The 24,616-nt window shown below is 32.2% G+C and overlaps 3 protein-coding genes across 12 annotated transcripts; 1 reads left to right on the top strand and 2 right to left on the bottom strand.

Annotated features, from left to right (window-relative positions):
- Window positions 1-9,573: 9,573 nt before the first annotated feature.
- Window positions 9,574-12,532, top strand: LOC112737002 (basic leucine zipper 23). Of its 10 annotated transcripts, none has more exons than XR_011870200.1 (5): window positions 9,574-9,894; window positions 10,297-11,096; window positions 11,673-11,712; window positions 12,117-12,169; window positions 12,312-12,532. XR_011870200.1 is itself a non-coding variant. In XM_025786694.3 (4 exons), exons 2-3 carry the CDS (start codon window positions 10,310-10,312, stop codon window positions 12,149-12,151), a joined length of 822 nt encoding a protein of 273 aa, XP_025642479.1. In that variant the 5' UTR covers window positions 9,574-9,894; window positions 10,297-10,309; the 3' UTR covers window positions 12,152-12,169; window positions 12,312-12,532. The 10 variants fall into 10 exon arrangements, 4 of the variants coding, with proteins under 4 accessions (XP_025642479.1, XP_072069230.1, XP_025642478.1 ...); XR_011870199.1 differs by having other exon boundaries at window positions 11,673-12,016; XR_003168853.3 differs by having other exon boundaries at window positions 9,584-9,894; window positions 10,279-11,096.
- Window positions 12,533-13,033: 501 nt separating this feature from the next.
- LOC112737001 (WD-40 repeat-containing protein MSI2) lies at window positions 13,034-16,461 on the bottom strand. The gene is made up of 6 exons (XM_025786692.3): window positions 15,108-16,461; window positions 14,666-14,989; window positions 14,421-14,564; window positions 13,807-13,931; window positions 13,574-13,669; window positions 13,034-13,404 (listed from the first exon to the last, which is right to left on the bottom strand). The coding sequence occupies exons 1-6, from the start codon at window positions 15,411-15,413 to the stop codon at window positions 13,173-13,175; spliced, it is 1,227 nt and encodes a 408-aa protein (XP_025642477.1). The 5' UTR covers window positions 15,414-16,461; the 3' UTR covers window positions 13,034-13,172.
- A 755-nt stretch (window positions 16,462-17,216) lies between these two features.
- Window positions 17,217-18,794, bottom strand: LOC112737000 (heavy metal-associated isoprenylated plant protein 26). Its single transcript, XM_025786691.3, has 2 exons — window positions 17,896-18,794; window positions 17,217-17,801 (listed from the first exon to the last, which is right to left on the bottom strand). Exons 1-2 carry the CDS (start codon window positions 17,977-17,979, stop codon window positions 17,412-17,414), a joined length of 474 nt encoding a protein of 157 aa, XP_025642476.1. The 5' UTR covers window positions 17,980-18,794; the 3' UTR covers window positions 17,217-17,411.
- Window positions 18,795-24,616: the final 5,822 nt, after the last annotated feature.

Below are 24,616 nucleotides of genomic sequence, written 5' to 3'. Positions count from 1 at the left end.
ATCATTTAGCTAACATTCAGATATATGATCTATGTAATGTGGAGTCTTATATATGTGAATATAGAATACATTATTACAAATTAAAAGAAGAAGATAAAAATCATTATCTTAGTATGTATATAACAAAACTTCCATATCCTGCTAATGAATTTATTATGGGAAGATTTATAAGAGAAATAAATAGAGGAACAATTGAAAATAATTTTGGTGGAGCAACCTCTGCAATAAGAGAGGAAATAAAAGAACGTTGTATGCAAGAAGCAACTCAAAAAAGATTTGCAAATATAATTAGAATTTGCTGTCAGGATAATGAAGAGATACCTCAAAAATATGGTCTTAATAAAAATTTTCAAAGAAAAAGAAAATATCAATTTAGAAAAAGAAAATACTATCCAAACTGGAGAAAAAAGAGGTATTTTAGAAAAAGAAATAACAATAAAAACAAAAGACAAAAAAGTGATTATTGCCCGAATAAAAAAGAAAATTGTAAGTGTTGGTATTGCCAAGAAGAAGGACACTATGCAAATGAATGTCCGAAAAAGAAGGATAAAAAGGATCTTACTAAACAAATAGAAATTGCTAATTCCTGTTTTATGGAACCATTAGAAGAATCTGATGATAACTTAGACTATATTTTTGAATATGTCTCGGAAACAGACTCAGAGACTGAGTAATAATGCTACATTTATTACTATAAAAATAACAGAAAAGTTTATAAATGCTTTCATAGATTCTGGAGCAACGCAATGCTTTGCTAGTTCAAACATAAAACTTGATTGGAAAAAATTAAAGAAACCATTAAGAGTTAGAATAGCCGACAAATCAATACATAAAATTAACCAAAAAGCAGAGATGGTTGAAATTTTTATTCAAAATTATAGGTTCATTGTTCCATCTATATATATGTTAGACTCTGGAATGGATTTTATCATAGGAAATAATTTTTTAAAGCTATATCATCCATTCATTCAAGAATTAACATATATAGTTTTAAAAGCACCACACGATTCTTCAATAAATCAAAAATCAAAACGTATAAAAATACCAACTACCACTATAGATAAGATCTTAAAATTTAAAATATTTTCTATATTAGAGACATGTTATTTAAATTTATACTTTCAGATAAACATTCCAAAAAATAGTCTTGAAATAAAGATAGAAGAACTTTTGGATGAAATTTGTGCTGAAAATTCTTTAGATGTTAAAAATACAAATAACGAATTAGTAAGTATTAAATTAAAAGATCCTACAAAAGAGATAAATGTTCCAAATAAAATTCCTTATTCCGCAAGAGATAGAGAAGAGTTTTCATTAGAATGTAGAGATCTTTTGAAAAAAGGAATTATAAGATTAAGTAAAAGTCCTCATGCGGCTCCAGCCTTTTATGTCGAAAATAATAATGAAATTAAAAGGGGAAAACGAAGAATGGTTATTAACTATAAGAAGATGAATGAAGCAACTATTGGTGATGCTCATAAACTTCCAAGAAAAGATTCTATTTTAGAAAAAATTAAAGGAGCAACTTGGTTTTCATCTCTTGATGCAAAATCAGGATATTGGCAGCTTCGTTTAGACGAAGAAACAAAAAAATTAACTGCTTTTACTTGCCCAACAAAAGAATCAACAAGTGTGTTACTCTATGAATGGAATGTATTACCATTCGGATTAAAACAAGCCCCAGGTATTTACCAAAGATTTATGGAAGAAAATCTAAAAGAGTTAAATGAATTTGTTTTAGTGTATATTGATGATATACTAATTTTTACAAAACAGGATAGAGAAGATCATCTTCAAAAATTATTAATAGTTTTAGAAAGATGTAAAGAAAAATGATTAGTTCTTAGCAAAAAGAAAGCAAGAATAGCAAAACAAGAAATAGAGTTTCTTGGATTAATTCTATCTACTCAAGGAAAGCTAAAACTTCAACCAAATGTCCTAGAAAAGGTAAATTTATTTCCTAATAAAATAGAAGATAGAAAACAATTACAAAGATTTTTAGGATGTATAAATTATATTTCTGATCAAGGATTTTTAAAGAATATAACGGAATACACTAAAAGCTTATTTCCAAAAATAAGTACTAAAAAAGAATGGAAATGGAATGAAAAAGATAGTATGCAAATTCAAAGGATTAAAGAATTATGTGAAAAACTTCCAGAACTTTATATTCCAGAAGAAAATGACTACTTAATAGTAGAAACAGATGCTTCAGACATAACCTGGTCAGGATGTCTAAAAGCTAAGAAAGCTATAAAAAGTTTGGAACAAGGAAAAGAATCACTAGATTCTAAAGATTCCCTAAAGGAATTACTTTGCAAGTATATTTCAGGGACTTTTACTCCAACAGAACAGAGATATACCACTCATGAAAAGGAAACTCTAGCAGCAATTAAATCTCTTAAGAAATGGAAAATTGATTTACTACCAAGAGAATTTACATTAAGGACAGATTCAAGCTACCTAATAGGTTTCATACGATATAATTTAAAAGTTGATTATAATCATGGACGATTGGTAAGATGGCAATTATTTTTGTTACAATATTCAATAAAAATTGAATATATTAAGGGTGACAAAAATGTTATTGCAGATACATTAACAAGAGAATGGAGTTCGTCTACAACGCATTAGATCAAGAAATTCAAAAATATGAGCAAGAGCTCGAAAAATGTAAGCATTGTCAGCAAATAAGGACACAGATCCAATCCCTCAAGAAGGCCATCGAAGCAATGAAATCAACACAACAAGCAGAAACATCAGAGTTCAGCCAGCTAAGCATGGTGGACAAATCAGGTGAAGAAAAAATTTCAGAAAATAAAACAATTGCTGAAATCATTAAAAAATCCACCCAAGATAAAAAATATTATGTAATTTATAATGGCTCCATGAAAAGAGTATATGATGCCTGGGAAAAAGCAGCACCATTCACACACCAGTCAAAGATAATTCATAAAGGAGGGTTCCTAACACTGGAAGAGGCAAAGAAATCCTTCAAGGAATATGAAGCTCTTCATCCAGAGCAAACCCTAAAAAGAGCAGATAAAGCTCCAATTTAAACCCAGAGAACAGGGATAATAAGAAACATTCCTACAAGGGCTGAAATCAAGGAAAAGAAAAGGGTCTGTAGATCTAATCTCAGAGAAACCCTTAACATAGTCCTGAATTGGACTGAAGAAAAAAGGGCAATTTTGGGATATTATCCTGTTGCCAAAGAACAGCTAACAAAGCTGGTTATATTTCCAGATGCTTCCCCATCTGACACCTATCAGTTTTTCCAGTATGGATTAATTGATACAATCTTAATTTTTAATGATCTAAAAATTATTAGTGAGTTTCCTGCAGGATTCGTTGATGCAGTAAAGAGATTTAAAAATATGATTGACAATGTAAATCCAAGGGATATATCCCTAAAATTTACAAACAGTCAACCTATTTTTAATGAAGAAGAAGAATGCTTGGTTCCAGCACACCAAGTAATATTCATGTCCGTCTTCCCAGGAAATTTTCAACAAATTGATCAAATTCAAGATTTAACAATTTACAGTCATGAAGGAAGGCTAGCCAGCACATTAGCAAGGGTCTTTGAAAGAACTCAAAAAATAACGAAAGAATCTCACACAAGGATTAATTATAAAAGTAGAAATACTCTGCTTGTGTCCAGTAAAAGAAATGAAATTGAAGAAAGAGAGATGAGACTCTTAGTAGAATTTGAATCAGCATTTTACAACTTATCTGGACTTTTAGAAAAGCTCCCTGAAGAGATAAAGAGGAATCTCTGCTATTTGATAAAAGACAGAGAAGACCACAAGTGCCAGCTATGTGCCTCAGAGTTATCTGAAGAAAGCAATAATGAAACGGAATCAACTCACATGATGAAGGAAGAAGACAATACATCTGACGGTCACATGATAAAAGAAGATGACAGCACATCTGAAGCATCTCTCAACATTATTGCATAGTGACGTAAGCACTTAGGTCATAGAGCACCAATAATGTAGCTGGTGAAAGAGAACAAACAATGACGTAAGCAATGACGTCATAAGAAGGGTAAGGATGGGAATTGTCCATCAAACCCAACTATTATAAATAGGCTGCTTAGGCAATTGTAAAGGCATAAGACAATAGGAAGCAGGAGGCTAAGAGTACTCATATGCTAGGAGAGCAAGGAGGAAGCTGCCGAGGCGATTCTATAGTCTGAGGAAGAATCCCCTTAGGGAAAAATAGTTCTAAACTCCCCTCTGGAGTTAGTATCTACAATCTCCCCTCTGGAGATAAAACCCCTTATGTAAAATATACTGAATAAAGGAAGTTTTTCTCCAAAAAGGTACATCTTCATTCTAGTCTTTCAATTATGAATTATTTAGAAAGTTTAGAATTAACAGAAGAATCTGATTATTATAGATTAACTGCTTTATTAGATAATGAAAAGTAGGCTGTTCTAAAAACAGAATTAAATCTCAAATCAAATGAAAATTTTAATAAACAAAATCTTTTAAAAGAAGTTTTTAACAGAAAAAATATAATATACTATGAAAAAATTCAACTTGAAGCTCCTATAAAAATAAAATCTGCCAATGGAGAACTTGAAATAGCTTTGATAAATAATGAAGAATTGAGTAAACAGATTGAGAAAATTAAGGATCAACAAAAAAGATCTAAAATTGGATGGATTCATATTAGTACTATACAAGTCTTAATTAAATCTACATATATGAAAGGAATTAATTCACCAATAAGTTTAGCAATCTATGACAAAAGAATTACTGATGACCCAATAGATCAAATAATTGGAATTGTTCATGGAAATTTGGCAAACGTAAATGTTAAATTTAATGCCCATCTTGGATATGCTATACCTTTATCAACTGAAAATCTTGGAAGATCTGTAAGTTTGGCTTATAAATTTCATAGAAAGAATCTAATGGAACAAGATGATGAACCATTTTCAATTACATATGCAATAAATTATGCTTTAACAAATAGCCATCATAGTATAATATTTAAAAACAGAGAAAGAATTTATGTCGATGAATTATTTCAGAAAATTGTAAAAACAGAAATACCAAAATATAAAGCTATTGAAAATTCAGTTCTATTACTAAAAGAACCATCAGGAAAATTGGTTTCATCAAATTTTCAAATAAGAGAATCTAAAATTAATAGTCCCTTAAGTTTATCTAAGTTAAAGATTAAAGAAGAAGATTCTGAAATAAAAGAATTGACAAAAAATGTCGAAAAATTAAATGAAACCCTAAGTACTAAATTATGACAATAAATAAAGAAGAAATATATGTAACTTATCAAGATAAGAAACAAGAGCTCTTTGAAAGAGAAAATCGTTTGAATTATTTGCAGTTCTCTGAAATAAATCAAAGAGCATTTAAAGCTCTAAAAATAATCTATGACAAGTTAAAAAGAGAAGTTGAAGAGTTAGAAAAATTAATAGAATCTCTAGAAAAAAGTGATGAAGCAATGATAGAATTTGCAGAAATTCTAAAATAAATAATGAAGCTTACAAAAATTGAAAGACCAGAAAATAAAATAAAAAGAAAAAAAGCGAAAAAATTAAAAAGTAAAATAAAGGAGTATAAAAAGGAATTAAATAATCTTCAGATCGAAATGGATGACCTTATAATAAAAAGGATAGAAATAAGAATAAATATAAACAAGTTGGAGTTAAACTTAAAAAATTTATAAATGCCTGGAAAACCATATTATGACTTAAAAGAATTAAAGCTGTTAAAAGAAAAAATGGAGAATGAGGTTGAAAAATTAAAAAGATATTTAGAAACAACGGAAAGTGTAGAAATAAAAGAAGTTTTTGAAGATTTGAAAAAATATATTAAAGAAAAAGACAAACAGATAAAAGATTTTATAAACAATAATTCATGAAAAAAAGAATATTATAAACTAAAACAAGATTAAAAAACTATGAAAATGAAATCAGAATTATAAATACTAGTAATAATAGAAATTTTCAATATCTTCAAATCTATACACATTATAAACATAAAAGAGTTAAAAATTGGTATCAGAGTCAAGTTAACGATTAAGGGTAACACTTTCTCTTTAAGCAACACTTTTAGTGATACGCTTTTAAACCAAATAAAAACAAAAATCTGTAAATCTGTACCAAAATGCATATGTACACTAAATAGACCCTACAAAACAAACACAATGGACAAGTGTGTATCATAGCATTGTTGTTGATTCCCTATTATTTTTGGAGGAAAAAAAGATTCCTTGATAAGCTTAACAAATACTTATATTAATCATCACTTGCAATTCTAAACAAAACAGGTAAATCGAGACATGTAAAATCCAAACTGACCACACATACTTCTAAGATTTTATTCTCGTGAAATTTGTGAGTACTAGAAAACTGTAAGTCCAAGATGAAATAGGATCGAATAAACAACGATCGTTGTCATAGATTTATAGATATTCACGTAGGGATGTCAATGGGACAGGATGGGGGCGGGGGATGCCTCTCTGCTCCCCATCTCCGTCCTCAAATTTGCTCTCCATTTTCGCCCCATTTCCCGCCGTGGGAGAATATTGCTCCCCATTCCCATTTTCTACGGGGTCCCATTCCCGCAGGGACCCATTCCCATCTACATAATAGTTCTAACTAATTATTAATTTCCATATGAATAGGGCTGCAAGTATCTATCTTATACAAAAACTGTAAGATTTTATACGAAAAGTCTAAATGACACGATGGTGACTTCTTTTGAAATAACGCAATGGAGAGACGCAACGACGAGCCAAAGGAAAAAGCAGTGGACGAGGTGGGAGACGCGACAACAGAGAAGAGAATGAACACGACGGCAGAGTTACAAAAAGGAACGCTGCAAATAGAAATTACGACGCAGTAAGGGTGATGGCACGGTGAGGTGTGACGATGCAGTGAGAAGGGTGACGAGGAGGTGGCTGTAGAGAGGTTGGATGGAGTATGGACAGTCTTAGGGATCTCTGAATTGAAGAAGGGTTATGCAAATAAGGATTATGAGTTTTGGATTTCTATATATATGTGTGTGTGAGAAATGACTAAAAAACATATATGAAAAATAAACTATTAAGGATAATTTAAGGAATTTATAAATTTCGGGGAATAGCGGGGACGGGACGGGGATCCCCGCTCGGGTCCTCGCGCTTGCTTCGGGGGAATTTTGTCCCCCATCCCCATCCCCGCAGGAAAAATTCCCCACAATCGAATTCCCATTCGGGGCAGTTCTCGCAGAAATTCCCGCGTCTCGAAAAATTTTGCCATCCCTATATCCACGCATAAGTTTCTTTTTTTTAATTATTATTTTCAATTTTGCTATCAGCCTAATTTGTAATTTCTCATGATGTGCCTATAAAATTTAGAAAGAATGTAATTGCGCTATCTATAAAGGCTGGTTCACTCTAATTTCGCTAGGTCTATCGCGAAATTGACTAAGAATTCATTCTTTTTTATCGCTAGAATTTTGTTGGTTCTGATGACAAAAATAACAGAAATTTTCTTTGTTCAATTTTATTAGAATAAAATACATCATTATAATACTATAAAATTGTGTTTAACAAGTAATAAATTTCAGCGATAAAATTACAGATACAAAGTATTTTTGTAATAAATTCAATCAAGTTCGCATCACTTGAACAGAAAAAGTATGCATATGTACTATATGCTTCTCTTCTTTCGTTTTTTTTTTTTAAGAATTTAATTTTAATACAATGTCAGTGTAAAGTAATTCTATATGTATATTTAATTACGTAATAATACATTAATAAAAATAATTTTTTTTTATATTAAGTGCGTAAATGATCATCTAAAAGAACATATATAATTGCACGATTGTATAAAAAATTTTATACTATTCATGTATCAAAATTAAACTTTTTTTATTATAAAAGCTTATTGATATAACATAAAAAATTTTGCGCATGACAGAAATTTTTAAGTATAACACATAATTTATTGATATAGTATAAAACTTTTTACACACAGTTAATAAATTTTTACACATAACTTAGACTTTTTGCACATAATATAAAAAAATTTTATATGAATATATTTTGTTGTTTGAGTTCAATGATTTAGGCATGTGGACTATAAAAATTTCGGTACTATATGCTAAAATTTATGTATTATGCACTAATATTTCTGTGTTGTGTATTAAGATGTGCGTATTTTATTAGTTGAGTGTCAATATTCTAAATTAGTTTTTAAAAAAAAAATTTGTACTGTACACTAATGTTTTTGTGCTTCGTGTTTTGTTAAATATACATAAGAGAAGAAAAAGATGATAATGATGATAATAAATGAGAATGAAGAGTAAAAAAATAGAAGAAGAAATTAAATAACAAGAAGAAGATAATGATGATAATGTTAAAAAAACGCCTAAAAGAAGAAGTAAAATGATAAAAAAAAAAAATGACGATAATGACTATGTTAAAAGAAGTGCGCTTATATGACTTGGTTAGTAAAATGAATGGCCGTGTAGGTTTATTGTTTTTTAATATATCTTGATCCAAACATAATACATTCAATAAAACCTTATTTAACCGACACTTTTTTAAGTAGAAAAGTAGTTTAAATACAACACAAAGTTAAAAAATAATATTTAATTTGATCTCTAAATTTATATACAAACTTCAATTTGATCTTTAAAATTTTAATTGTATCTATTTAGTTTTGAATTTTATAAGTATGATTCACATTAGTCTTCTGAACAATTTGTAGCAAATAAATATTAATAGAGTACTAATATAATCATACAAATACTATGTTAAATTCGTGAAAAATTATGTGTTTTGACTTTGGAGTTCAAACAACCAAAAATAATGTTATATCACTTGTTTTAAAAAAAATTAATAAACATCAAAATAAGTGATACAATATCATTTTAGACTATTTAAACACCAAAAATAAAATGGCATTGTTTTAAGAAGTTTAATATGATAATCCATTGTCTACATCACCATTCTATTAATATTTGATTGCTAAAATTTATCTCAAGAACTATTATAAATTACATTTATAAAATTTGAGGATAAAATAAAAAAAATTAAAATTTCAATAATTAAATTAAAATTAACGTATAAATTTAAAAATCAAATTAAAAGTTATCTTCAAAGTTAAATAAAAAAGAATAAAGGAAGCCATCCTATTGACAATTTTCTCAATTATTTAGTGTAGTCAAATGGATTTAATAAGCCTTTGAAAAACCAATCTGAAATACGAAATACTACTAAAATTATTAGTGATTCATTCAAAGGTGGTTGTGGAACCACAATCTGAACCCGAACATAGTTGACAAAAGTTGCTTACCTTTAAATTATTCATGTTTATATGAATATAAGAAACCCGCAATTAATAAATTACTTGCATAGAAATATATAATTATTTTATATTTATATTTACATTAAATTATATTTAATGAATAACATAATTAAAATAAATCCATATTTATAATAAAATTTTATAAATAACATAATTAAATTAAATATATATTCATAATCTAAATATAAATTAATTAACTACTAATAATTAAATATAAATATAAATACGTAATATGTAATAACTTTTTTTTTTGTATCTTTGTATACTTTCTAAAATCATTAGTCGCATAATACACAAAAAAAAAATCAAATATTTTAAAAGGAAAAATAATAAAATATATTAAAAATTTAGAAATAACAATAATAGAAGTATTCGGCTCGTGTCTCGTCTGGGATGAGAATACGTATAAATTGGAAGCGATTAGGGTCTAGGGATTTGCAAAATTGAATTCTGTGTCTCTCTCAGAAAATAGACAGAGAGAGATAGAAAGAGTGTGTGTGGGAAAGAAAGGGAAATAGAAGAAAGAGAACCACCAAAAAGAAATCGCAGAATCTCGAAACCTGGTATGTCCATTACTGCTTTTTCCCAAAATGATGTCATCTAATTAGGGTTTCCGTTTCATCCCCAAATTCTATTCAATTATGCTGCTTCTTTCTTTTCTTTTTTTTTTTTACTCTCTTCTTATCAAATGAGTATCACGTTTAATTTCCTCGGCTTTTCATTGTTGCAAGCATATTCTAATAACTGCACTAACCGCACTATTCATCGCTTTGTATTCTAAATTTTCCACTTTAAATTTGTTCCTTTGGCTGCTTTCAATGCCAATTCAGTAATTTGATTAACCTTTTGTCCCCATTTAGAATTCAACTTAGCAAAAAAGTGCTCTTTTTTGTTGTTGACGATTTGTATATGATTCTTCTCTGTTATTTGTGATTAAATATTATTAGGTTTTGTGCCATCTTTAGGGGTTCCCTTCTGATGGACGACGGGGAGCTTGATTTCTCGAACCAGGAAGTGTTCTCAAGTCCAAACATGGCTGAACTTCCAAGCAGTGGATCAATGGATAGCTTCTTTGAGGAACTCCTCAAGGACAGCCATGCTTGCACGCATACCCACACCTGTAACCCCCCTGGTCCTGATCATTCCCATACTCATACCTGCTACCATGTTCATACCAAGATTGTGCCTGCGCCGTCTGAGGAGCAAGTTGGAACTGACGACACTGCTGAGTCTGCTGAAAAGAAGTCAAAGAAGCGCCCATTGGGTAATCGGGAAGCCGTACGCAAGTACCGCGAGAAGAAGAAGGCTCGGGCTGCTTCTTTGGAGGATGAGGTTGTCAAATTGAGAGCTTTGAACCAGCACTTGATGAGGAAGTTGCAAAGCCAGGCTGCTTTGGAGGCAGAAATATCGAGGTTGAAGTGCTTGCTAGTTGACATTAGGGGCAGGATTGAAGGAGAAATTGGAACATTCCCATATCAGAAGCCAGCGGCTCCTGCTGTGAACCCGCCAGCACAGAACTTACCTGGCTCGTATGTGATGAACCCTTGTAACTTGCAGTGTGATGATCGGGTCTATTGCCTTCACCCGGGAGCAGATGGAAAGATTGCCGAAGGTGCATCACTAACTACTGAAGGATTTAATGGTTGTGAATTTGAGAATCTTCAGTGCCTAGCAAGCCAGAATCTGGCCCTTAAGGATCTACCTTCTTGTGGAGTTGGACAAACAGTGTCTAATGTGAATTCTTCTGCATCAAACAAAAGAAAAGGTAGTAGCTTATTATAGTTGCTCTAATCCTAGGATGAAATATTTGATTTATCACTTAATTCATGTTTATACTTGATTCCCATTTTAGTTACGGGTGCATGATATGGCATGCCTGTCATCTTTGAAATTTATCTTTGCGATCCACTGTTAATTATGTCTAACTGTCTAGTTTTTGCCTTGTAAAATTGCAATTTAAGACTGAAAAAGAGACCACTGGAATTGAAGGCTAGCTTACTCTCTACTTTCACCTGCTTCATGTTTTCTGTTATGGTCATAAATAGGAAGAATTTTGGAAATAAGATAGTCACACAATCTAAATTTTTAATTCTCCTTAGTTGTGCTGAATTATGGAATTATCAATGCTCTTTAACTTCTTTGAGAAAGTCACATTTAATGGAATTATTGATAATCCAAACATTTAAGTTATACGATTGTAGTGGACATCTTAGTGAAGCTACAAGTAATTTATCACACACACACACACACTCATGCATGCCACGGACGTATACAGCTGGAATGGTTATATGACTTATGCTTGCATCCATCCTTTAAATGACTGAAGTTTGTTTATTTATAGGGGGTTCTCGTGCAATGACAGCTGGCTGAAGAATAAAATGGTACTTTTTGTTGTAGCCATGTTAATATCTACTTCCAATAACTCATTACCAATCGCAACATCAGCCATCCAGAAGGTCATCTTTTAAAGTAATTTTCTCTGTTTGGCCCTCTGCTTGTGTAATGGGTTGGGATGGCTGTTCTAGTATTGGAAGATGAGTCCTAGCTCAATGTTCTGTTAGCAGAATTAGCAGTTGATCTGTAGCTGGTATAGCTTATGCAATTCAATTTGCGATCTTTTGATTATCTTTGAACTAGTTAAACTGCTATCATAAATGTTTCTCTACTGGTTCATTCTTGAATCATGTAAGTATTTGTGTTGTTGTTTGCACTGTTTAATGATCCAATATTTAAGCAGAAATTCATGATTTCTAAGTACAATAAGTTTGTTATTGCTGGATTACAGAACTTGGGGAGATGGGGTTGTGTTTCATCTTCTAGTACTCTGGATGTGTACAGGTGAGGCACCATTATCATTGTATAATACTGTAATCTTTTAAAGAACACTACTTTGTGAGACAATAAAAAATGGGTTAGTGCCTTAGTGGCATTTTTTCTTCATCTTGATTTTTCTGAATCAGTGGTTTATTTCTGTCTTAAGCATTTTGCTGGACAAATGTTGACAATGTGACTGAAGATGTCATATATGGGCTCTCCTCTTCCCCGAATCAAGCCGGACTTGTGATTTGCTTTGTGTTTGATATAAGTGGCTGTTAGCTTTGCTAATTGACACTGGCAACACTAGTGAGACATATGTACATAGGTGGAGTTGACTTAATGAGAAGTTTTATCACAGGGATCATCATGCATCATTCTCATCAACTAATCACTTGCCACATGGGAACACAGCAATGCTAAGAAACAACCACCAAGAAAATAATCAATCATATAATTAAATTAATCGTGCATGCCTCCACCCAAGGTTCCTAACATCTAAATTGAGATTTTTGTTGGAATACAAACCTAACACCATTTAAATTTATTTGAAAAACTATGCTTACAACTGTCATTCTATGGGGTAAAATTTATTGAGACATGTGAAGATAGATATTTGCTTGTTTTTGATAATAAAAACCCTCTCGCGTTATACCTTCACAAGGTTGTACCTCTTAATTCTAGTGTTATTTCGTTCGCCATACTTTGCCATTGTGCTAATATTGTAGATTGAATGGATTGTAGATTTACAAGAACCAATTAACTGACCCTAAATTATGAAGTACTATTAATGGAATCCACTTTAACAAAATTGGTGGATTGACCCTTTTATATAGATTAACGTTTTAAACGGATTTTAACTACGGTAGGAACTTTAAACTTTTAAGATTTCTTCACGCAAAGAAAGTCTTGTTCTGAATAGAAAATGATAAATCATGCTCCAATGACACCGTATTCTAAGTTCCAAATTTTAATAGAAGAGAAACAGAAAGTAATTTAAATAATCTCAGCCTTGGGTATGATTTGGTTAGTTTTGACCATCAGCTGTCCAGATATCTTCGTCATCACCATCTTCATTGTATATATTCTCAGCCATTTGCCACACATGGAAAGAATTGTCCTCAGCCACACTTGAGATAACCCATGGTTGATTCTTGTTCCACGAAAAGTCCGATATCTTCCCTTTGTGACCACCATGAGAGAAGAGTAGCTCAGGAGGGCCACCATCACCATCCCCTTCATTCTGCTCATCCCCGACTCTGAGTCATCATCACCACACAAAGCATGCAAAATCATAAGCCACCGTTTTTAGTAATGTGTAACTCTTTGCAAAGGTGTAACCAATAAACACATAACAAAGGAGATCAACACAACCAATGTCAAAAATGAAAGTGAAACACCCTTAGGAGGACTCTTTTTTCCTTTTACCTGCTAAGGTCCCAAACGTTCAGCCTTCTGTCAGCACCTGAAGATGCCAACACGGTCTCATGATTAGGATCCCACTCCACCTGGTACACCTCATCGCTACATACATTTAGAAACAAACAAAAACAGTGAGCAAATATAGTTATACAATATGACTTATAGCTTGCTACTGTGATTGCAACATGAGCGTAGTAGCAACAAAAGAAACACATAACGTGATACATAAAATGACATACGTGTGGCTACTCAAAACATGCAGTGGCTCCGCCAGTTTCCTTGTATCAAAGAGGGCAATGGTGGTGTCTGAAGATGCTGTAGCTACAATCCATTCATTATATGGATTGAAAGAAATAAAGTTCACCTGATTTGACCCAAAATCGAAAAATAAATAAAAACAGATGGAAGAACTGAATGAGGAAGAGAAACCGATATCAAGGGTAGCCAATTGTATCAGAAACAACAGTGTAATCTCACTGTTCCAACATGAGAGTTCCTATTTCCTAAATTCAAGGAATGAATGTGCAAAGACTAAAGGACATATAATAGTTCAACGCAACTTCATAATACAGAAGATCCCAATGGAGGCAGTTCTCTTAATGAAACTAGAACTCCTCTTTATATTTTCCTCTTTTAGGGGAATTTTGGATTTTAAAACAAGTTATTATAAGAGATGCTAAGATCAGATCAGCACAAGCAACATGGACTTCTACATGACATACACATTACAGAATGATCAGACTCACTATATATGCTGATCCTTTGAACACTTCTATTAAGAATTGCATAAAACCAACTTAATAAGCTTGATGAACAAGAAGACTCTGTAAGCATTAACAATCACAGGCATTACCTCATTCTCATGTGCCTTGACTGATTGCTGGGCCTTATTTGTCCTCAAGTCCCAAATGATTAATTTGCAATCATCGCCAACAGAGCCAAATAAACTCTCGTGCTTTGAATGCCAGGATACATCCCCAACCACGCCATCATGTGCCTGACAAGAAATAGCACACAAATTAACAAAACAACCAACATCAACATCACAAAACAATTACCATTTATCAGACAAGCATAATTGAATCTCAGCATCATTACCTCAAAAACATGGATCGCATCAAGCACATTATCTTGATCCGCAGCTAACACATCCCACACGCAAATCTTTGAGTCATGGGAGCCACTCAAAAGATAGCCTTTCTTAAAAGGGCTCCAAGACAAACCATACCCTTCTTTGTCATGACCCCTCAACCTCAAATCAGGATCACAACCACTACCTTGTTCCTTTCCATGCTGCTTCTCAACATCAAACACATAAACCTCAGAACCACAAGTCTTGGAAGCAACAACACTAGGGTTCTGGGGCATACTCCTCGCCCTATTCACCTCCCCATCAACCATAATCCTTTGGGTAACCTCCACCTACAAAGAAATAAGTAAATGAATAAATAAATCTCACTGTGTCATTTCATCAAACACATGGCGCCAAAAACTCAAAGCTAGTTAGTTTTCTATTATTTAATCATTAACAAAGTTAAACCTTGGGCAGAACCGGGTTTTCAGCGTCAACAGCAGCAGCGACAGGCTGTGATGGGTTGGCAGGAAGAGCAACATTGGCGAGGATGAGGTAGTTCGGTTCGGAATTTGAAGTGTGAGTTGCGTAAAGGATCTTGTGGAGATTGAAGGAAGGATGAGAATGGGGTTGTGGAGAAGAATGGAGCCAGTGAACAGTGAGAGAAGGCCATGGGAGAGGGTGCGAAATGACAAGATCGTACAACAACGGCGTGTTCCTCTTCCAAACGGAGAACTCTTCTTCGACATCATCATCGTACTCTTCTTCCGCCATTTTTTCTTTCGCTTTTGCCGCTCTTTCTGTTTTCCCTCCAAAACTCTCTCTAATGTGCAATGGAAAGAGTTTAGGATAGGGTTTCTTTTTTTTATTTGGGGGAAAACTGGAAAAGCTTCGTTTGAACCGAACCGTAATTGTTTCCCGTTCACGGTTAGACCAGTCTGGGCGACCAATTTAACCCAACCATGGAGACATTTGGGCCTGAATTGGCTGGGCCAGAACCCCAAAGTCCAATACGAGCTTCGGCCTTTAATTTTCAGATTTTGTATTTTTTTTTTCTTTTGTTATTATTGTCTGAATTGATTGATAATTAATTAATCTTAACCTTTGTTTTTAGGGTCAGACAGTAAAGTGTCACATTCATCCATTCAACTTTGTAATTGCAATCAATTAAAGGGAGTTGCTTTAAAAATTGGAAACCGATCATGTAGTGTTCAATCATTTCTGTGATGAAATGATAACTAATCTAATAGAAACACTTTCATTTTATCATAACAGTGTGCATGGGCCATATAGGGGACTTGTTATCATGCGTCAGCTTGGCGAAACATATGAAGTGTACAAAATGGATTTTGAACCTTTATATTGTATTAAAAGTTAAAACAGAGAGTTCAATATATATACACTACTATTTAATCAATATTTAAAGATTAGTAAATTTTTTCACAATGATCATTTCTAATTTTTTTCCAACATTTGGAGTTTGAATTATTTGTATGTGATAAAGTGTAGGCGTGTAGCGGCAATAATCACCTCCTCAGTCAATATTAGTACATTTCAGCTATTTTATTGACTTTATAACACTTTCTTTAACTAAGGTTGATTTATTTTTGCAGAAACATTTTTATCATTGTTAGATATCATGTTAATATTGTATATTTAAATAATATGATTTTAAGGAATACGCTATGTTCCAGATTTAGCGCCTAGTGTTTGTAAGGAGATGAGAGTAAAGGAAACGGATTCGTTGTCGGTTAAAGAAAAAGGGAAGAAAGAAGAGAACGAGACTATTTTATTTTACAGATGGATATAGGTATAGATATACACTGGATGAGTATAATTGTTCCTAATAAAATAACACTATTTGATTTAAGATATAAAAATAAAAAAATAAAAATCTATTTAAAAAAAAATTAAAGTATAGAAATTAAATCTTTTAATTTCAATTCCTATTATAATTTTAAAAAGAATATAATTATAAAGTATATAATTTTTCTCATTTTTTTGCCTACAAAATTTAGATATAGGAGTGAGATGAATGATATACGTTTTCAAAATTATTAGAGGTACACAAATCAAATTTTGTGTTTAAAAAATTTAAAAAATTTAGAGTACATAAATTTGGAGAGTCCAATATTCCAATTTGTATACCCAAATTTTTTTAATTTTTAAATACAAATGAAAGAGTCCGAATAAAAAAACGAGAAAATCCGATTTTAATATTTTATACTTAAAAAATTAGATGGTTCAATTTCAATACCGATTGAATATTAGACGGTCCAAATTTTGCTGCTAACACCACAACGACATAAAATAGTCGCATACTTTATATCTACGTCCTACACTATTCTTCCTTCTATATTTAAATTAAAAAATATTTTTTTTACTCCAATTTGTTTTCATACAGAATTTGTAATCTTAAAAACAAATGTAAATAAATTCATAATCAATTCAAATATGTTATTATGTCAATACTGTCATATGACTTCATCTCTATTTTTTATCAGTATTTTGTTAATAAAAAATCAAATTAATGATACCATCTATTTTTTTCTCATGTAATATGAAGAACGAAACGACTAAAACAAAAAGAAAATAATATATCACATTAATATTCAGAAATAAGAACCAATGATTACAGACAAACCAAACTTATCTTAGTTTTCACACGAAACAACAAACACTACCTAACCTGTTATACTTTTTTTTTTCTTTTTCTATTTTTTGATTTTGCTGCAATAATTAAAAAAAAAAGCGAACAATAAGAAAGTGTAATTACATAACGGCACATGCGGCGGGATTCTCGTCGCTGAAGGCGGTGGTGTACCTGACCTCTGCTGAGCTGGCACGCGCCAGCTGTGAAACGTTGGGGTCAACAAACTCCGTGTTCCTCACATACCCTGCGGGTGCTTTCTTATCGTACACCCCCTGAGCGTATGGGTGCGCCACCACGTCATACGGCACGTATGGCCACAACTCTGCCCTCTTTCCCGTCCTGTGACCAATTCGCGCCACCACCTTCGAAGGTTCCACATAGCCCTGAACAGTTACCTTGTTCGCTTTCCTCTCCACTTCTACGTTCGTTACTCCTTTCATTCCTTCCACCGATTTCTTCACCTTCCTCTCGCATCCTTCGCAGTCCATCTTCACTTTCACCTCTACCGTCTACAGATTCATAAATATCATAATATATTAACTAAGTTAGATTTGATTAATCAAATATAAGTTAGTTAATTAGGTATTAAATTTGATTAATTACCTGAAACTGCTTGCGCTTCTTCTTGAGCTTGGAACTGCTGTGAGAACAGTCAAATAGATCAGAGATGTGATCCAGAGCACCCATTTTTCTTTTATTTCTCTTGTTAGCAGATTGATTGATTGTGTTTTACTTTTGGGTTGGTTCGGTTGTTTAAGGGAAGTATATATAGTGAGAGTGAGACTCTAGCTACTAAGTAAGGTATGTTAAATGCTAGTACTTTTATCTATTATTTATACACGACCTTAGTGGGGTCAAATTCAGACTACCAAGACTTATTATAAATTAAATATATTTAATTTTCATAAGGTGAATTAATATTTGTGGCTAAAAAATTTAAATATAAGAATGAGATGAATGATATATTTTAATATGGTAATTTTTTATGTCTTTTAAAATTGTAAGAGGTACATAGATTGAATCGAGTGTTTAAAAAATAAAAAAAAAAACTTAGAGTACATAAATTGGATTTTTCGATTTGTGTTTAAAATATTAAAAAAATTTAGAGTACATAAATTAAAAAGTTTAATTTATATACCCTAAATTTTTTAATTTTTTTAATACAAATCAAATAATTCGAATACAAAAATAAGAGAATTTGATTTTTACTGCTAATATCACAATTACATAAAATACCTATACACTCTATAACTATATCATACACATTCATCCTTCCATATCTAAATTAAATTAAAAAATGCAATAGGGTAGGAAGGTTCACGGAGAGAATCTAGGGAGTAATTCTGTGTAGCATCGCATGGCAAGAGTGTCAAGTGTGAGCGTCAATGCTTGACAGTTGTCGGTTGGTTTTTGTATTGAGTATGGTGGTTATGCGCCACATGTTCTGTTTGGAAAGGGCGATGACATTTGTTTCGGTTAGCCATGGAGCTATCACATAAACCAAACAGATACTATAGCAGAACTAACTATATGACACAAAATTAGAAGAAATATTATTTGTATATATAGATTTTTAAAAATAATATTTTATATCAAAATCAGCTATCAAAATGAATAATAAATATATTCGTATATAAATATATGTATAATTTAATTTATTTTTAATATATATTTATATTTTAATATATATTTTATATTAATAACTAATTTTAGTATTTTTTTATATTTTTTATTATAATATAAAAGACTAAAAGTCAGTTCTTTTCATTTTTATTATTTTTATAATTCTTTTGATATTAAAAATAATATATATAGTACTATCATATTCTCTTAGAAAATAAAAATGGATTAAACACGTCAAAATGGATCGAATTCGTTAGTTTGGTAACAATTTTAAATAAGTAAATTTTGTTTAAAAAATGACCTGTAAAAATAAAATTTTAATGGAACTAGATTGATTAAATTGTGAATTAAATAGATTATCGGTTAATGTGTCAAAATGTTTTTCAATTTTTTACCAGTTTTAATATTTTTAAGGGATAAGTACTTTTTTTGTCCCCAAAGTCGAAGGTCGAAATCAATTTCGTCTCTAATCTTTTTTTTTATTAAAATCATCCTCAATCTTTACAAACACATTAAAATCGTCCTCCCCTCCTTATTTACGAACATTTTTGGACACATTTACTTCTGAAATTGTTACCGGTAGTTAAACCACATAATGGTTTAGAAAATTAAGTTTTATTTTAATTAAAAACCTCACCCCCAAACCAGAATCATAAAGCGTCTGCTAGGGTTAGGGTTCCAGTGCAGCGATGGCGTCGGAGAGCTCAAGGTCTTCTCGGACCAGTGAGTCTGCGCAGAAGAGGGGACTTCTTTGTGGGCATGGAGAGAGACCAGTGTTGCGAGTACTATGAGGTAAGTTGATGTTTTATTGTTCTCAGCTGACCCCAACATTTTGTTTCTGGGCACTGAGTATGGTAGGTTCATGTAGGTTAAAGATGAGTGTCAGTTTTTCTGTTGGGCAGACCCAGAAGCTGAAAGCGAAGATCCGGATGTGAGAAGGTTGAAGAGAAAAGTTATAGCCCTAAAGGCAGACTTGAAGGCATCTGAGTGGAAGTTGAAGGTTGCTACAGTGTTGGGCATGGTTGGCTGGGTTGGTTGTTTATTTTGCTGGCTGCAGGTTTTGTTGAATCACAAACAGGGTTTACCATGTTTGCTGCCTCTGAAACTGGGTTGATGAAAGTTAGGTAAAAAATAGGGCAATTTTAGTTAGTTTGTACTTAGGCATTGAAGTCTAATTTATGTAATTAAAAACTGCTGCTGTGGCTGGATAGTATTTTGGTAATGAAACTGGTTTTTGTAGGTTAGTTTATGTGTATGTAAGTGATGGTGTCTGTCTGTAATTTCACAAGAAATTGGCAATGAAAATGAAAATGGTTGCCCAAAAATATGACTGAAGAATTGTGTCTGGTTTAGTAATGCATAACATGTAGTATGTAATATTTGCTCAACATCAGAATGAAAGCAGAAACAGATACATCAAAACACAACTATGTGACTTCATTCATTAACAAACTAGGGGTAATAAACTTAAACCATTCAACAAACCAGATGACAGTTGGTGGTAGAACCAAACAACAGTAATTCTATTCACTTTTACACAACATTAAGCATAAAGAGTATGTAATAAGTTGCAATCAAAATGAAATCTCACAATCATACGGTATGATCAAACTAGCTCTACATTAACCAGCTAACAACTTAAATAGTTTCTAAACATTGTTAAAGTTTTTTCCAATCCATTTGAGGCAGTTTTGCCATGAGCCTCAACTTTCTTGGAAAAACATGTAGTGTAATGTTGTGAGTGAAGGAGACCTTGTTCATAACTGGTTGGCTTGAGCTGGATGCACCCTTCTCCTTGGCAGCTGGTGGTGGTTAGGTTGAGCTTCTGATGGGCTTCATCTTGGGCCTTTGCTTGGGAGTAGCCGCTGGTGTTGAATTGGGCCTAGATGCATGTGTTGTGGGCTTGGGGATGGGCTGGGAATGGGATGACTTGGACCTAGTTATGGGTGTTGAGCTGGGGGCTGGTTGGGGCTGTGATGATAACTTTTCTTGTGGTTTGGACCTCTTCCTCCCTCTGGTAGTAGATTGCACAGCAGGTTGTGATATCTTCCTTCCTCCATTAGTTTTCTTGGCAGCAGTTTGTTTAGGTGGTTGGGTCTGCAATACACCAACGAGGAGACAGATAAACCCTAACATACATATGAAAAATATTGCAATAAACCCTAACAGTCATGTGGAGAACTGAACTTACAGGGAGGGGTGGATTGCTGCACCTTCCTCTCTTGTGACCTAATGCACCATACTTTGAACACCTCTGTATCTGCCCCCTCTTAGACAAGTGTATCTGGCATCTAGTCTCTGATTCATCAGGTCCTCTTTTCCTTTTCTTCACTGGTCTGTGGCTAGGCTTCCGATAAGGTGGTGGCATGACATCATCGAAGTTAGTGTGCTCCCATAGATCAAGGCCATTGAGAGAGTTGATTATCGATTCATAGCACTTGATATAGGCATCTCTCTTGTAGCAGTCATCCACAAACGAATCCAATTCAAGACCCTTAAAGTTTATACAGCTGATGGCATGTATTCAAGGAATTCCACTTAGCTGCCATTTCCTACATAAACACTCATGAAGAGACAAATCAACATCATATTTGCTCAACCCATTGACAACCTCATAAGTTTGTGCAGCAGACCAGTAAGGTCTCCACTCACCGGCTACCCTACCTCTTCTCTCTATCTTCTTCCTAATTCGAGGTAAAATTGTTCCATTAAACTTCGGATTATGTTCCACCTTCTTCTTAAAAGCTATACTCAGCCACGAAGTATGCATTATTCCAACCCTATGCGACTAGCCACAAGTATGCTTAAGGTTCATGGAGCGAAGCTGCCAAGTTGCTTCCTCTTTCATCTTAGCAGCATATAACCAAAAAGGGCAGCCAGGCTGACAAACGGCTCATCACTCTAACCAAGTCAAGCTTCACATACCTGAGTCCCCTTCTCGTTTGTACTGCATACGACGTCACAGCGTCCTTAAATTCATGTCTTGAAGCAAAAACTGTTCCCACCTCCCACTTGTAACTACTCATATCTTTACAATCCTTATGAATTGGATAGCTCCTTGTTTCATTGTTATCTTCCCCTTTTCCTTCCTCATCATCTGAACCAACACCAACCTCGTACTCCAAATCCACTTCATCGCTATTGAAGACTTCCTCATCACTAAAATCGACATTCATAACCCTTTTTCCTTTATCAACACTCTTACTATTCTTGGCACTTGTATCTTCCTCAAATCCACTCTCATCATCATATTTCTCGTCACTATCTGTAAATTGAATGTTGTCTGCACTATCAACCTCAGGATCAGACGGAATAAACTCGTCATCATCGCTGTTATCATCGCTATTTATCTCAGTCCGTTCATTTTCTGCAGCCACATCTGTTTCTAACTTATCTCCTTCATTGCCTTGTTGCACATCATCATTTTTCACCTCTTGACCTTTTTCACCCTCATAAACCACCAACTCATTACCGCGCATCTCCTCTGTTTGGCCTCCAACATTAATAAACCCAGCTTCAGGAAATTCTTCTGCATCCTCAACCACATGCACCACAAACACCTCAACATGACCCCTCAAGTTCGCTATTTTGCACATCTTAAGTGCATCTTTATCCGTAGCAAATAATTTCAGGGTCTTCTCTAACCATTGACTAGCTAGATCCTTATACCACATAGCTGAAATGTTCTCTTTGGTGTATCCGAACTGCCTTAACTCTGCATATGCCTCAAATACAGACCATCAATCACTATCAACATCTTCAATAACTGTCTTTTGTCCCCGTATATACCGCAACATCCCATCTTCATATCCAAATCGACCCCATGGTAGACAGTTAGAGTAAAGCTTCCCATTTCTTAAAGACACAAAAAAATCAAATCAAACCCTCGCAATAATAAGATACTAAGAGAATCTGTTCAAACATTATTACCTTCAAACTCGAAATGAAACCGTCACAAATGATGCATACATACCTGAATGTCGATGACAATGCCGGACCGACCTCCTTCCTCACCGTTGCTAGCGACCTCCAAATGCAGTTCCGATACTCCTCCGATGACGACACACCACTGCTAGGACATCATTGAACATGAAACATCACCTTTGAAGTGTGTAATGACAAATGAGATAGTGAATGCCTTTCGCGGGAATAAAAAACGAAGCATTAGGGACCCTCAGGAGTAAATGTGTCCAAAAATTTTCGTGAATGGGAGGAGGACGATTTTAATGTGTTTGTAAAGATTGAGGATGATTTTGACCCTAGACCTTGGGGACGAAAAAAGTACTTATCCCTATTTTTAACTATTTAGCTCAAATATTTTAAGTTTTAACTAAAATATTTTAAATTTAAACAAAATAATCTATTAAATAAGTAAAATTTTTTATATAAATTAATATTTTAATGTAAAAAATGATTTATTTAATTAAAATTATTTATTAGAAAAAAAGAATAATAATATACGTATAAATGTTTTTATAGATCAAATTTAATTAAATTGGTCTAATATCAATAAAAATTATTCTCATCACTTTTATTTACTTATTCAGCTAGATTTTATTGTCAAATTTGTTGGAATTGGTTTATAAAAAATTTATACGTATAGCATTTCTCATAAACAAAAAGATTAATCCATTTGTGATTAGTTCATTGAAATTTCTTTAAATAGATAATACTTTTAGTTAGAGATAAAAATAAATAAAGCAATCTGTCAAGAACTTACAGCCTGACTTGTATTCGGCCTGACTTGATTTGGCATGTTGTAAAATAAACACAAATTTAAATTTTTGTAAAAATTTTAATATGATAATAAATTAAACTTAGATTTATTAATTAGTTTTATTAACCTATCAGATCTATTTGGATTTATTAAAATATAAATAAATAAATAAATTTTTATTATTAATAAAATTATTAAATATTTTAAATTTATGATAAATATTTTTATATATTAAAAAAATTTAAAATTTTTTATAAATATTAAATATGATATATTATAAATAAATATTTTTATTAAAATTAAATTTGTAAATAATATTTTTAAATATTTGTATCTTTATGAAATAAAATTTATCAGACTTTTTAATTAATTTTAAATTAAACCAAAATTAAATAACAGACTAAATTTACTACTTAAAAAAAGTTTATAATAAATTACTGATCAGATCAAAATCGATTAATCTGGCCTGATATGTTTCTAACCTTCTACCCCTAGTTCTAGTTTAGAAACTCTAATTACTTATTTAATTTTACATACTTAAATGGTCGAACCTAATTTATTGTTTGGGTCGGGAGAATTTAAAGAAAAAAAATAAAAAGAAAAAAAAAATAAATAAAATTTTTATTGTTCGAATGAAAAGAAAAAAAAAATGATATTTACTAAAATATTTTCACCCAAAAATGAAATGAAAATAAATAAAAATATGACAAATATTAATAAATTATACATTTATTTTTTATTATTAATAAATTATAATTTATATATAATATAAATAAAAATATTAATATAATTTTATGTCATTCTAATTTTTTTCACTTTTATTTTTATCTAAACAAAAAAAAAATCTCTATTTTTTTTACATCTATTTCTTCTTCATCTAAACAACATACTAATAATTTCACTCTTTCTTCAATTTTTTCTCCTCTCATTCTCCTTTCTTAAATGTAAGGGGCAAGCTGGTTTGTCACTATTCTAGGCTTCAAG

Source organism: Arachis hypogaea, chromosome 13 (assembly GCF_003086295.3).
Source record: "Arachis hypogaea cultivar Tifrunner chromosome 13, arahy.Tifrunner.gnm2.J5K5, whole genome shotgun sequence".
NCBI lineage: Eukaryota > Viridiplantae > Streptophyta > Magnoliopsida > Fabales > Fabaceae > Arachis > Arachis hypogaea.
The sequence above is the reverse complement of the archived record's forward strand: the minus strand, read 5'-3'. Positions and strand labels throughout refer to the sequence as shown.